Raw genomic sequence first — 15,906 nt, forward strand, 5'->3', positions numbered from 1 at the left:
AAGCCAAAGTATTTATTTTACCATGGCCTAGAACGAAATGTTTGCATCATCGACTCAGCCGGGGTGCGTGCAATTAATTTATTTTATCAAGTTTAGCATGCATACTCATGGTATGGCACGATGCTATTAATTTGATATATTCTAATGACTTAGCTAAACATGACCTCTATGGGTGCAATCAGCTAAGATGCAACATTTAATTTACTCATGATGCTCGGCACCTGGCCTGGAGAGCCTATGCCGGGCATAGATGACATGTGTGGAAATTATGATGAACATGACAAAGCCTATTTAGTTTGGGCTAAGTTCATGTGTTTGTAACATTTAGTTATTTTATTGTACCAAGGCGCCGCAGTAGGCTAATTAGCACTAGCGGTCATGACATGGTATTTGGCACGAAGAAACTAATTTTCTTCGGTTTCTTATTTATTTAAATCCACCTATTTTGGGTGAATGCAATATAATTAAGATGCAAGATGCATGCAATCTTTACGCTAGCCTTTGCTTCTATTTGCATGGTGCGGCAGATGTGACAGTTTTGATGCAACACTAACTTAGCATCTTGGTTTGTTCGGCACTGGTACGTTAATTTGATTATGTCACTGTACATGCAAAGCGAGGCATGCAAGACAAGTTTTGGGCTTGTGCAAGGGAGGTGCTAGCTAACGAAGCATAACATGCACAACCTTTTTCTTTTGTTTATTTATGACTTGATTATGTCGATACATGATCCTTGATGACTGTGCATCATACAAAGGTTTGTGTAAACAGCGGATGCTGGCCAGAAATAATGGCACGTTACATGATATGCATGCCTAGCTAATGGACTGAATATGCGGTGCGTTTTCAATGTCTTTTTTTTTTTATATAGTTTCATTTGCACATATGATTGTTTCTTTGATTTGATAGAAACCGATGCATGATCTTTCTTCATGGCAGTAACATGCAAGTTCTTTATTTTGTTTGATGCATGATATGAATGGGCCGATGTTGCTGTGGCCAAAACACATGTAGATTTGTTTAGATATGGAGCCGATTCGCGTCCATATCAAATTTACCATGAACCTTTAACCGGGTTGGAGCCAAGATCGCGTCCAACCGAAAGTTCACCATGAACGTAACCGGGGTGGAGCCAAAACGCATCCAAACCCGCATTTCACCGAGGCATATTTGCTGCCTTTTTACACCTTCACCGGGGCATATCGCCCATGCGCAAAGCGCGGTCATGGCGCTGTTGGCCGATCTTTTACCAGGGCTTGTAGCCCATGCGCGTAGCGCAACCATCACCATTTCTTTTACCTTTTACCGGGGTAAGACCTACGTGCACTGCCCATCCGCAATGACATAGGCCAGCCGTTTACTGACGCCGACGAGTTGCTGATGAAGCTCGTGGACGCATTAGCCGAAGACGAGAAGCAGGGAGGTAGGGACTAGAGAAGCGCCATGCAGCCTCTCACCTTCTTCTCTTGGAACCCGACGAACAGAACCAGCAGCTTTTGCTGGCAGGTGTTGCAGCTTGATGGCGATGCTTCTGGTGGCCTTCCGCTTGGAACGGTGAGCAGCACTTGGAGCGGTGAGCAGTGCGGTGCTGCGGCAGCCTGACGGCAGTTTGTTTCAGGGGCTATGGAGCGGCAGCCTGGCGGCACTACGATCAGGGAGTCGGGGCTTTTGAATGCCTGGAGTAGCCAGCTATTTATAGAGCAAGCAACAGGCGGTTCCTATATTTTCAAGTCTTGTCGACGCCCAGAGCAGCGGGAGTGGTTATCACGAGGTTTGGCGCTCTTCTAATTTGAATCTCTGTTCGCTAATGAAGCTATGATTTGAATGGCCTCGCGTGCGACCGCTGGACGGGCGGGGCTTGCGGGACGTGAAGTTCGTGACGGTTTGAATCCTCCTTTGGACTTGGACTTGGTCACCTGATGCGGTCAAAACTTGGAAAGCATCGAGACCTGCAGTCTCTCCATGGCTTGTGGGCCACTTTGTCTATCTTTGGATTGAATTAATTAATTTAATTTAGTTAAGGAAAATAGGGAGTGGTTTATCTCCTGGCCTGCGTACGTAGCGTTGCACGCGGTTTATCTCCTGGCCTGCGTACGTAGCGTTGCACGCTAGGTTGCATGATCATGTTTTAATCCATGCGTATGCAAAGCATGTATGTTTTTATGGCCAGGTGTATTTTTTTGGGACGTGTAATTGCCATGCTTTTGTTTATTTGTCAAGGTATAATCATGCTCATGCATATATGCGTATATGTCTTTCTTTCTTTATTCTAGCTTTCTTTTCTTCTTCTTAATTTTCCACTAATCACCGCATCATGTTTTGACATTGAAGATGATTGATTATTTTAGTCAATCAACAAAGTGTTTTATTTTCATATGCGCTCTTCGGATGATTTGCCAGCCGACCATGTATTCACATAAGTACATGGTATTTGATTTACACAAATGAAATACACGAGCACACACCTTTGCTTGTCGTGCACTCTTGGATGCACTGACTTTCATAGCCAATATTATTTATCTTATTATGGAATTAGGCCATATATATAAATGATATATATATATATCATTTATATTTATTTGAAGCAAATATTGCACATAATATAAGTGAGCCAAAAATCGTGTCAACATACTTCCCATCACTGGCTGCACCCCTCACTTAGATCGGGTTTAGGGTTTGTCAGTGGAAAGGTCGGCTCAGGTCAACCTCATGGTTAGAGCCACCGGCCCCACATCTTTTTATAGCGCAGGGTGACAGGGGCCCTTCAGCCATGGTGAGCTAGGCGCCCCGATCAGGGCGCAAATCAAAGGCCTAACTGGGCCGTTGGGTCCAGTTAGGTTAGAGATCAATCTAGCAATCTCCTCCTTGATCTCTTTCCATCTTTCACTTTCATATTCTTTACTTTTGTTCATTCCATTATAGATTAGCGCATAGAGCATGTCTCATCGTCACGGTCCATTGCCGATAGATTTAACAGCTACAACACACTACTCTGTTCTGAAATAGATACTTATTTTTAGGCCTTCTTTTGTCCAGGAATTATAGGCTTTCCCTTAAACCCATGCCGGCTACATGTTCTCTGAACACGTTGGGTGGTAAGTCTTTTGTAAGCGGATCTGTGAGCATCTTTACTGTACTTATATGCTCAAGACTTATGACTTGATCCTAGACTTTATCTTTCACAACATAATACTTTATGTCAATGTGTTTGGCAGCACCACTTGACTTATTATTGTGAGCATACTGTACTGCCGGATTATTATCGCAGTATAACTTTAGTGGTCTATAGATGTCGTCAATCACCTTCAAACCGGGTATGAACTTCTTTAGCCAGTTCACCTACCCTTTTGCCTCATAACACGCTACAAACTCGGCATATATTGTGGACGATGTAGTGACGGTTTGTTTTGAGCTTTTCCATGAAATAGCTCCCCCTGCGAGAGTGAATACATATCCAGACGTGGATTTTCTATCATTTTCCGCATAATTAGAATCTGAATACCCCACTATATGGAGTGAATCAGATCTTCTATACGTCATCATGAGGCCTTTCGTTCCTTGCAAATAACGCAAGACTTTCTTTACCAATTTCCAGTGTTCTATTCTAGAATTGCTCTGGAATCTGCCAAGTAACCCGGTAACAAATGCCAAGTCAGGGTGCGTACATACTTGAGCATATTGCAAGCTTCCGACAGCTGAACCATATGGAACCACTTTCATTTGATCGATCTTATATTGGTTCCTAGGGCATTGAAAATCCCCATATCTATCGCCCTTGACTATAGGAGTAGGTGAGGGACTACATTTATGCATACTGAATTTCTTTAAGATCTTTTCTATGTATGCCTTTTGTGACAGTCCTAATACCCCTTTACTTCTATCTCGGTGAATCTCGATCCCTAGAACGAACGAAGCTTCACCAAGATCTTTCATATCAAATTTTAAGGATAAAAACTTCTTTGTCTCCAGTAGTAGACTGACATCACTATTAGCAAGTAAGATATCATCCACATACAGGACAAGGAAGATGAACTTCCTATTCTTAAACTTTGTATAGACACAATTGTAATCTACATTTTCTTTAAACCTAAAATTCTTTATTGTCTGATCAAACTTCAAGTACTACTGTCTTGAAGCTTGTTTTAATCCATAAATGGATTTCTTTAGGCGGCATCCCATTCGTTCTTTTCCTTCCATGACAAAACCTTTCGGTTATGCCATATAAATATTTTCCTCCAAGTCTTCGTTGAGAAATGTCGTCTTTACATCCATCTGATGTAATTCTAAATCGTAATGTGCCACTAATGCCATTATGATTCTGAAGGAATCCTTACATGAGACTGGAGAAAAGGTCTCATTGTAATCAATCCCTTCTCTTTGCGTAAAGCCTTTTGCCACAAGTCTGGCTTTATATCTCTCTATATTCCCTTGAGAGTCAAGTTTTGTTTTATAGATCCATTTATAGCCTACTGTTTTAGCTCCTTTAGGAATTATCTCCAAATCCTAAACTTTATTGGCATTCATAGATTTCATTTCATCTTCCATGGCCTCAAGCCACTTTGATGAATGATCACTTCTCATGCTTCTTCAAATGAGGTGGGATCATCCTCTATTTAAAATTCCTCAGTGTTGTACACTTCATAATCAGCAGGAATAGCTGATTTTCTAACTCTTTGAGATCTTCTAGGGGCCTCCATATTTGGCACATCTTCTGTTTGAGGCTGCTGTTGCTCCCCCTCATTTGTGACAATAGGTTCTATAGGATCCTGAAGAATAGGTTCCTCATCATTATTTATTGTTGTCATAGGCGGGATAACAACAGGTGCTGGCACCATAGTGTCTTGCATTATCGGTGCAGCGACAGCAGGTAGTGAGAAAAATGGCTCATGAATCATTGGAGTGGGTGCATACACCCGCTTCTCTTCAAGGTCAATTTCTTGAGCTACCATGCTCCCCCTCATCATTTCATTCTCTAGGAAGATAGCGTCTCGTTTTCACAAACTTTGTATGTCTATCTGGACAGTAGAAATAAAAACCTTTTGACTTTTCTGAGTAGCCAATGAAGTGGCAACTCACTGTTTTGGGATCTAGCTTCCCAATGTTTGGGTTAAATACTTTAGCCTCAGCAGGGCTCCCCTACACACGCAAGTGGTTTAGTGAGGGTACTCTTCCTGTCCATAACTCATATGGTGTTTTGGGCACCGACTTACTTGGTACTCTATTGAGAATATGAATGACGGTTTTTAACGCCTCCATCCACAGGCTCAATGGTAAGGTGGAGTAACTTATCATACTATACACCATATCCATCAGTGTACGATTACGTCTTTCAGCTACTCCATTCTGCTGAGGTTCGCCCGGTGTAGAATACTGGGCTACTATGCCATTCTCCTATAAGAACCTTGCAAAAGGTCTAGGAACTTGGCCATATAGGGTATGCCGACCGTAATACTCCCCTCCACGGTCGAACCTGACTATCTTAATCTTTAAATTATGTTGGTTTTCAACTTCTACCTTAAATATCTTAAATTTATCAAATGCTTCTATTCTTTCTTTGATTGGATAAATATAGCCATAATGGGAGTAATCATCTGTGAATGTTATGAACGAATCATAACCATCCACACTCTTTACAGGAAATGGACCACAGATGTCTGTGTGAATAATCTGTAGAATTCTTACGCTTTGTTTGGCATCTTTCTTAATTTTTTTACATACTTTCCTTTTATGCAATCTCTGCATTGTTCTAAATCTGAGAGCTCTAATGGAGGAAGAATATCATTCTTAACTAGTCTTTCTATTCTCCCCCTCGAAATATGGCTTAAACGACAGTGCCATAATTTTAACAACGCATCGTGAGCTCTCTTTTGTTTTCTATTTACATCCATAGACGAGGATACATTCACATTATCGCACGCAACGTTCCCATCATCGCATACAACATTCACATCATCACGTAGTGATAACAAATAAAGCTCATTTTGTAAGATAGCAAGACCAACACATGCATCATTAAATGTTATCTTACATTTGCCATTTCCAAAATGGCAATCATAACCATCATTGTCCAAACATGACACACTAATCAAGTTTCTCTATAACGAGGGAACATAAAGAACATCTCTAAGTATGAGGTTGAAACCACAACAAGCTCTAGAGAAAGATCGCCAACGGCTTCAACTTCTGCTCGGACTCCATTTGCGACTTTAACGTGTCTTTCGCTTCTTTGCATAGTCCTCGTCGAACGGAATCCCTATAAAGAATTAGCAACATGAATGGTTGCACCTGAGTCAATCCACCAAGTAGATTTTGAATACTGTACATACAAGGATTCATTTATGAACGTAATAATGTTCTCACCTTTCTTTGCCATGATCATCTTTAGGTAATTGGGACAATCTTTCTTATAATGTTCCGTCTTCTTGCAGTAGAGACATTGATCTTTCTCTGCTGTGAACTTATTTTGCTGAGGCTGATGCAGCATGGGACCCTTTTCCTTTGACTTTGAGGAGAAGTTAGCCTTATGATTCTTTTTCTTATTATATTTTAGATAATTAATAGAGCCACCATTGATAGCTTTCATTCTCTCCTCCTATTGCACACACATAGCCATGAGCCTCTCCATGTCCTATTTCTTGGGCTGTATGTTGTAGTTGACAACAAAAGTATCAAACTCTTTTGGCAAGGAAGCAAAAATCAGATGGATAAGGAACTCATCCTTGAGAACCAGATCCATTGGTTTTAGCTTGGATGTCAAGTTGCTCATCCTCAGTATGTGATCTCTAATGCCACCATTACTAGAGTACCTTTCTGTCACTAGCTGCTTTATCAGCTGGGTAGCATATGTCTTTGAAGAGCTAGTGAACTGACTCTTTATTCTTTTGAGGTACTCGGTGACGGTGTCACACTCTAGGATTGAGCCCATAATTGTAGGCTCAATCGTGTTCTTTATCACAGCCAAACACTTCTTGTTGGCAGTGATCCACTTTCTATGCTCAAGGACATAGGACATTCTTTGGGATGCAAAATCCCTCTCTCTGGTTGCCCAACCGGCATTAGACTCGTTTATCTCCCTCACTGGTGCCACAGGCTCTGTGGGACACGGTGTGGTGACTACCCAGTCTACCTCAGTCAAGATAAAGGCCAGGTCTATCTTTTTCTTCCACTCAATGTAGTTATCACCTTTGAGAGTGGGGATCTCTTTGATACAACTCATCAAGTTGTATCTGCCTGAAAACACAATTCGAATAGAGTGAGAACATAAATAATAACAATAAAAATTGCATGTCTTAGTTCCAACGTTGGTCAAAATTAAAACATACAATTATTCTCTATATTAATTCTACATCACCGTTGGGTAGAAAATAGAATTGATGCAAGACAAAACATCATAATATTGCCATTAATTAACGTTGGTCAGAATAATAACAATATTATGATCAATTAAAACATATCCATTTTTCAAAATTAAATTCTCCCGTTGATTCGAATTTAATAACGAAAATAATATCTTTAAATACGCAGCGGAATAAATGAACTCATTTTCTTGAATTTTACCCATAGGGAAAAATACTTTTTCTATTTTTCTTTTGAGCTAATTTCTATTTTCAATTTTCTAGGAAAAAAAGAAAAAATGAAACCGGGCTCATTCTTTACTGTTTCGGCCCAAAACCGGCAAAAGTCGGCTCGGCCCATCGCTCCGCGCGCGCGCAGGCCGCACCTAGGCCGCAACCTGGGCCTGGGCCGGCAAAGTCGCGCGCCGCGCACGCCCACCTGGGCCGCGAGTTGGCCCGCTCTATCTCGGTTGTCCGCGCCGATCCATTCAGATCCGATGGCCGAGCGGTGAGATCGGGTGAATAAAACCCGCTGACGCCGGCCTCCACCCGAAAACCCTAACTCACTTTCTCCTCTGCTCTCTCTCTCTTCGCCGCTCCCTTCTTTCTTTCCTCAGCATAGCATCAGCAGCCACCGAGTGACTCGAGCGGGCGAAAATGGTGGAGCGGGCAAAGCCTCGGCGCCGTCGCCGGCCCTCTCGCCGACGTGCGCGCTCCCTAGCGGGTGAGCACGCCGCCGTCGAGCGGCCTAGCCACGGCGCCCCATTTGGTCGGAGCCCGACGAGTTGTGCTCCCGGCTCGGTCTTCTTTTCCCCGCGCACCAGCGTGACAGCAGCGCTGCACAACAGCGAGGTAGGCCAGCCCTTCCCCTTCTTCCCCCTTCGGATTTACTTCGTTTGTTCGGATTCAACCGATTTGGGGATTAGGGTTAGGGTTTTACTGTTTCTCTTCCCCATTGAAGACTTTTACGGGTTTAGGGTTCGGCTCTTACATTCTTAAGGCCGAAAGCCTCTTCTTTTTATCCTTAACCCAGTTAGGGTTAGGGTTCAACCGACCTTCTTTCCTTAACCCAGTTAGGGTTAGGGTTCATCCGAACATTCTTTCCTTTTCTCAGATCCGAACGGATCTAAACTGATAAGCTAGATCTATACCTAAACGAGGCTCTGATACCAATGTTAAAACCGTAGGATCAAAGGGATCACAGATCTAGCCATAGGGTGATTCTATTCGGGATAAAATAGACGATGTACATCCTAGTGCTTGTAAAACTAAAGAGACAGAGAGGGAAGGAGAAAGGTACCGAACCTGACACGGTAGAGGGGGAGGGTTCGGAGGCCGCTATCGGATTCGTTGATGTAGTCTGCGCATGGGCAGCGACGGTCGGGGAAGACGGGTTGGAGATGCGGTGTCGGCGGTGAAGATCGACGTCGGCGCAGTGCAGCGGTGGAGGTACTTCCCGTCACTGACTGCGCCCCTCACTTAGATCAGGTTTAGGGTTTGTCGGTGGGGAGGTCGGCTCAGGTCAACCTCGTGGTTAGAGCCGCCGGCTCCCATCTCTTTTTATAGCGCAGGGTGACAGGGGCCCTCCAGCCATGGTGGGCTGGGCGCCCCCGATTAGGGCGTAAATCAAAGGCCCAACTGGGCCGTTGGGTCCAATTAGGTTAGAGATCAATCTAACAGGGGGAACTAGAGAGAAAATCACATAACCATATCATGGCATGGCACGTGAGACGAAATTACACTACCTCATCATTAACAATGCCATACACGAGCCTCAAGCTCCAAAGTCATGGACAAAGCTTGACATGGGATATAGGTAAATCTAGTTTGCCACAATACTGTGATCATGACATAAGCAAGAACTTAGAACTTTCTTGAGACAACAAAGTTGTCAAAATGCTCTAAATTAGATTTTTTTGAACGAATGCTCTAAATTGGATTGAATATATCACTTGGCTAGTTTGTTGCCTAAAACCGTTTCAAGCAGAACTACAAAGATTGGTTTATTTGCGTAATACATTACTCATAGGTCTCAAGCAAACCCACTTACATACACCCTAGGGCTTAAAGCAAACCCACAAACAATCCCTGGTAACTTAATAAACAGGATTTTGTTTTTGGGAACTGAAAATTGAACATAACTCGAAACAAGTCAAATTATTTTACAAACTTGTGACAAGTCCTAATCTAAAAATAATTTCAAAAAATAGAATCAAATTCATCATGGGAAAACTTGGGTTAAAATAGTTTATTTAAGTTTTGGTTGCCCCAATCTCGACCAAACCATGGCTCACCACAAGCCCACAACCCCCTTTAAGCATGGCTGGTATGACTACACAGTTGGCAAATGAAGATGCGCATGCCTTTACTCTCCCTCTTCTCTCTCTCCTCTCACTGTTGTCGCCATGGATGCCAAGCTCGTGATAGGCAACCCATTTGAATATTTATTGGGGCGACTTTAGCAAGGCAGTGGTTGAGAAGTACCAAGGTTCACATGAATGTGTTATAAAAAGGGGAAGGTTAGTGCATACAAACATTTACATTTCAACATGATGGTAAAAAAAATCATAGAATTGATGCTTAAAAAGGATTGTGAACAAGTGAAGTAACGACACTTTTCTTTTTCATGGTACATGATATGATTATCTACAGCGATGCGTCTATGGTGCTGTAAATCCGCAGCAGGTACCTACTGCTGTCTCATGAGGATAGTCCCAAACGATTTTTTATTTCTTGTCAACATCAAGAAAGAAACTATACGCTAATTAAACGAAGGGTTAAAGATACACACCCGCATTGTTTTTTTAACATATACTCCGTATCACGTTTAGGATAGGCTAATTAATCTGATTTCTTGACCAATTCCACGAGAAAAGCGGGAGTCGTCCCGACCGATGTCGGCCCTGTTCGCTTCGCTGAAAAGTTATAGCTGAAAGTACTGTTCGTTGATTCATTGTGAAAAAAAAACTATTTGTTCGCTAAAATAGTATGGCTCATAAGATAAGCGAACATGACCGTTATCCCATACATATCACCTAAGTACAGTACAAAAGTAATCTTGGTACGTACGGATCACTGGAGACGAGGACAATCTCTCGGAGCAAGGCATGATAAAAGATTCAAGACATGGGAACTGAGCTCAGATCTGAGCGAGGAGGCCGGACCTCTACTACCTACTCCTTTCGTAAAAAAAAAGTGACGTTCTGTGATTCAAAATTTATGCTAGAAAAAAATGATGTTATGAGTTTTAGACACGTTGTTGGCCCATAGATCCGGCGCCAAATTACCAATTGAGATGCACTGCTATTTATTGCCTGCCTCGGATCTCTTCATGTTTGGATGCGGCGCGTCTTCGTTAAGAAGTAAACCACGCGACGTCCCTTCTCTTAAGAGAATCATGTGTGACGTGCCAAGGGAATCGTGCGCCGGCCATGCCATGCCATGCGGCCCCCGGCTCTCTCGTTCGTTCGTTGCAGGCGTACGTGTGTCAAGACAAAGCAACATGCTCGTAGAGTACGTGGGCGACTGGGCGTCACCCGGCTGTACTCAGCAAAACAATGATGCCGCATGCCACTGCCAGCAGAACTGTGTGTCCATGGGTCGGAGCGAGCCCCTGTCAACCGGCCAAGTGTGGTGGGCCATTATCGCAAACCTTCCTATAATTCGCTTACTCGAGCAGGCTGCGACTAGAATCTGGAGCTACTATTACGGCTTTGCTTCAGTCTGAACTGTAATGGTGGGTTGGTCGAGTTTCACTGGGCCCTACTACACGGCAAGCTATGAAACCGTGTTTGGTCGATTCGGTTTCCATGCTGTCCGCGTGCTCTCTCTGTCTAGAGCTCCAGTTCATGCCATGCCGTTTGTACGTCGCCTAACCAACTAGCCATAGCAGATTTTTGCACGAATACGAGGTTCAGTTCTCAGGGAGCAATAGATGGCCATGTCCATGACAATTTGCCGGATGACCGGATGCCTGCGCATGCTGCTACTAGGACGCACTCGGCAGTAACCGCCGCGGAGTCGCGGACCACGAAGTGCTGACTTTATAGGATCGAGTACTGTGGCACGCGGGCTGCGCCTGCGCCCACGCCCACGCCCACGCCCACGCCCCCTCCAACTTCTGACGCCAGCCACTGCATCCTGAGCGCCCCACAACGGCGGCGAGTCGAACATCCACGTTCAATTCCTCCGTCCATCGGCCTTTCCCTCTCTGCAAATCGCAGCCAACAACAGCTCAACAAGGGCCAGCATGATTCACATGCGGCAACGCGTCGCTCCAAAGACTGTCCCCGATCCTTTCCCGGGTCTCGGTGCAGCGAACCCACGCCCCTTCCGTACGTACCCGCCTCGTTTTTAAACGAGGCCTCGCTCGCGTCTCGCACCCCGTATCACGCTCACAAAATCGCAGCGCGCACGGCGACCAAACCACTGGCCTGCTCTGCTACGCTCGCGAGTCGCGAGTAGCGCTGCGCGGCACTACGAGACCAGCTCCCGTGATCTCCCGTCCCGTCCTCAGCTCCGCACCGCGTATAAAAAGCGCGAGCTGCAGAACCCAACCAAGCTGTGTCAGGCCAAGTCACGCTCACGCACGCGTTTTCTCGGTGAGCACAGACCACAGAGGAGCCGCCAAGCCGGGCTAAACTGTCTGACCACGGCACAGCGTAGCAGACAGCAGCGGGCGCGAAGCAAGGCATTAGGCGGCAGCAAGCATCATGGCGTGGTCGGAGACGGACGCCGCGCTGTTCGCGGCGGTGCTGGGGCGGGACGCGGCGCACCACCTGGCCACCACGCCGCCGCACGTGGACGGGCCCGCGGCGTCGGCGCCCGAGCTGCAGGCGCGCCTGCAGGATCTCGTCGAGCGGGGCGGGGCGTGGACGTACGGCATCTTCTGGCAGGAGTCCCGCGGCGCCGGCAGCGCCGTGCTCGGCTGGGGCGACGGCCACTGCCGCGACGGCGGTGGCGCCCCGTCCCCACACGACGACGCCGAGCGGAGCGTGGCGCGGAAGCGCGCGCTGCTGCGGCTGCACGCGCTCTACGGCGGCGGGGACGACGAGGGGGCCGACTACGCGCTCCGCCTCGACCGGGTCACCGCCGCCGAGATGTACTTCCTGGCGTCCATGTACTTCTCCTTCCCGGAGGGCGCGGGCGGGCCGGGCCACGCGCTTGCCTCCGGCCACCACGCCTGGGCCACCGTGGACCCGCACCCGCGCGGACCCGGCGCCGGCGGCGAGGCCGCGCCCGGGTGGTACGTCCGGGCGTCGCTCGCCCAGTCCGCGGGGCTCCGCACCGTCGTCTTCCTCCCGTGCAAGGGCGGCGTCCTCGAGCTGGGCTCCGTCGTGCCCGTCCGCGAGACTCCCGAGACAGTGCGCGCAATCCAGACCGCCCTCGCTGTTACGCCCCCGGCACGCGAGGAACGCATGAGAATCTTCGGCAAGGACCTCTCCCCCAGCGGCCGAACCTCGCGCAGCGGCGACAATTGGGCTCCACCACAGCTCGGCGCCCAAGCCACCGCGTCCAAGGAAGCAGCCGCCGCGAGACCCAAGGCTCCGGAGCCGCCCAGGAGCATAGACTTCACAAAGCCACCGGGAAAGCCCGAGCAGCAGGCCGCCGGTGGCGAGGATCGGAGGCCGCGGAAGCGCGGGCGGAAGCCGGCGAACGGGCGGGAGGAGCCACTGAACCACGTGGAGGCGGAGCGGCAGCGGCGGGAGAAGCTGAACCAGCGGTTCTACGCGCTGCGCGCCGTGGTCCCCAAGATTTCCAAGATGGACAAGGCGTCGTTGCTCAGCGACGCCATCGCGTACATCCAGGAGCTGGAGGACCGGCTCCGCGGCGGCGGCGGCGCCTGCTCGGCGGCGCGCGCGGAGAGCCCCGCCGTGGAGGTGAAGGCAATGCAGGACGAGGTGGTGCTGCGCGTGACGACGCCCCTGTACGCGCACCCGGTCTCCAGGGTGTTCCACGCCATCAGGGACGCCCAGCTGAGCGTGGCGGCGTCGGACGTGGCGGTGGCGGACGACGCCGTGACGCACACGCTCGTGCTGCGGTCGGCCGGGCCCGAGCAGCTCACCGCGGAGACGGTGCTCGCGGCGATGTCACGGGGGATGACCAGCGCCACTCCCTCCCCGTGACTGTCTGTGTGTAGCGGTAGCTGTAAGTCGTAACCGTCCTCGCCGCGTGCGTGCAACTGCCAGTCGTTAGTGCAAGTTTTTTTCCCCTCGTGACTGCATGCCGGCCACGTAGTAAAGCCACAGAAAATGCAATGGCCAAGATTAAATTTACTGCTCGTTTCCTAGTTTTACGTTTACATTTGGATCTTTTATTAGATGAGATGTGTACACGTAACTCGTAAGGCACAGTTTGTTGTTCTTGTTCCTAGCTAGCTATTCCTACTTGTTATAGATAGTTTCCTTCTTAGACGTTCTCTGTTTGCCCAACCTCCTACTCCTAGTAGCTAACTGATACTAGTAGTGTTTTTTTCACTTAGCTTGACTCGTTTCTGGAGATGGAATCTACTCCATTCGATTTGGTGTGCAAGAATGAGTGTGTCACTGTTTGAATGTTCCTTGGAATGCATTCTCAAAAAAAAAAAAAAGTTCCTTGGAATGTCCACTCCTACCTTGTGGGAAGGGAAGCAAAGCAAAGCAACCGCGGAGTTCCAGGCACGTCGCTAGCGCCAAGGTGCGTGCGCGCGCGGGGCACCGGTCCGAAGGTTTTCTTGTTCCTCTACAAAAACCCGCGCCGCGTCCCCGCGTGGAGGTCAAGCCTGGGCGTCGCGTGCGCACAGCACACACACGTCGATTCGTCGAACGCGTCTTCCCCATCGAAAGTGCGGCCGCATCTATCGCACGCTCTGACCGGCCCCAAGTCGCCGTTGGCCCCCGCGCCGTCTGACCGCCTGGTGGTCGTTGTTCGCCGCGCCGCGAGGCCAAAGTCCAGAGCCCCGCGTCCGCCCCCGGCACCCGGCGGTCCGGCCCGAGAGGACGCGGGACGTGACGTGTGGCAGCGCAGCTTCCGAGCGGGGCTTTCGTGTGAGCGACGCCGCGCGAATGGACACCGGACAGCCGCGCGCGCTCGTACGGACGGCTGATGACGTGAGTGGCTGGGACTGGGGCCGGGGGCGGCGCCGGCGTCAGTCAGGGTGGGATCCGCCGATCAGGCATCAGCCGGACCAACGAAACGTCAGAGGCGCCGCCGTCCGGACACGATGGATCCATCCATCAGATGCGACGTGCCAGCAAACAAGGCAGCCTTTCAAAGGGGGATGTTCCTGTTCGCGTGCGTGTCGTACTAGTAGCTGATGTGTCGAACCACGGTCGCGCAATCGGAAGACTTCGCTTCTCTCGGTGGAATTCTCCGGCGGCCGACGCGTGTCCGGCTTTAACCGAACTCACCGGCGAGCGCAGCAGCCTTGTCACGGGGTCTCGACCGCCGCAGAAATTGAAGAAAAAAAAGGGAACGCATTGGATTGGCTCGGGTCACACGGTACTTTGTGCGGTGGTTTTAGTTGATTAAGCGCTTGTTTAGTTCCTACCTAAAACTTTACATCTGTCACGTTAAATGTTTGGACATATGCATGGAGTATTAAATATAGACTAAAAAAATAAATTTGCGAGACGAATCTTTTAAGCCTAATTAGTCCATAATTTGACAATAAAGTGCTACAGTAACACATGTGCTAATTACGAATTAATTAAGCTTAATAAATTCGTCTCGTGGTTTATCGGCGGATTCTGTAATTTATTTTTTTATTAGTATCGGATCACCTCATGCGACACCCTCATGTCACATCTAATGTGACATTCCAAAACTTTACACGTTAGATCTAAACGAGGCCTAAGAAGCGTCGGTTATTGGCTCCAAACCACCATCCTACGGTAATGCAGTTTCTATGTTTTAGTCTGTACTACATACTGTTCAGTATTCATTCTCTCTCTGAGCCCCTGGCGAGACGGAAAACAGACGGCGCCCAAGGAACGCGAGACAACGTACGTCGCGTTGCACGTGCACTCTCTACAAGTGGCACGCCCACAGGCTAAGCGATTCGACAATCGCGGCACGGCCGTCGCAACATTCATGGTCCTTGCAGCTGCAGTCGGCGACCGTTGACACGAGGAAATCTTAGGTCGTGACCGTGCGTTGCAGCATGGTGCTTTGAACCACGGAGCCAAGGCCCTGTGCAGGGTACCCTGTACTGTACCGGAGGAAAAAGGGACGCGCCACCGCCAACAGTTACCCGTGTTTGTTTTCTGTTATCTTTTATATTCGATATCAAGATCCGTATCCAAAAATGCCTAATAACATTTGTCTTCGTGAAGAATTTTGTACTCGATGAACTATTTAAAAATTATTCATGTCACTGAATTGATTCTGTAATACATTACTAGTATGTACCATTGAAACTATTTAAATGCAATGACTAATAATATCAATAAGGATATATAAATAACAAAAGTTAATTATTTTATATAACCAATGATATTAATTTAATTGCTAATTACTCCGTATGCTAGTTTCAATTCATAATGCCCGATGATATATTATGTTGTTTTTTAATAGTTGGCATTCAACTTTAAAA

The 15,906-nt window shown here is 47.8% G+C and overlaps 2 protein-coding genes across 2 annotated transcripts in view; both read left to right on the forward strand.

Annotated features, from left to right (window-relative positions):
• Positions 1–10,040, forward strand: part of LOC136532790 (L-type lectin-domain containing receptor kinase IX.1-like) — a 23,323-nt gene extending 13,283 nt beyond the window's left edge. The window contains exon 6 of the mRNA XM_066525378.1: positions 9,987–10,040. Within this exon, the coding sequence (XP_066381475.1) occupies positions 9,987–10,040 (54 nt within the window). The remainder of the gene's footprint in view (positions 1–9,986) is intronic.
• Positions 10,041–11,914: 1,874 nt separating this feature from the next.
• LOC136532791 (transcription factor MTB2-like) lies at positions 11,915–13,747 on the forward strand. The gene has a single exon (XM_066525379.1). It carries the CDS (start codon positions 12,047–12,049, stop codon positions 13,457–13,459), a length of 1,413 nt encoding a protein of 470 aa, XP_066381476.1. The 5' UTR covers positions 11,915–12,046; the 3' UTR covers positions 13,460–13,747.
• The last annotated feature ends 2,159 nt before the right edge of the window (positions 13,748–15,906 follow it).

The sequence above is a fragment of the Miscanthus floridulus genome, unplaced genomic scaffold, assembly GCF_019320115.1.
Source record: "Miscanthus floridulus cultivar M001 unplaced genomic scaffold, ASM1932011v1 fs_712_1_2, whole genome shotgun sequence".
In the NCBI taxonomy this organism is placed as follows: domain Eukaryota; kingdom Viridiplantae; phylum Streptophyta; class Magnoliopsida; order Poales; family Poaceae; genus Miscanthus; species Miscanthus floridulus.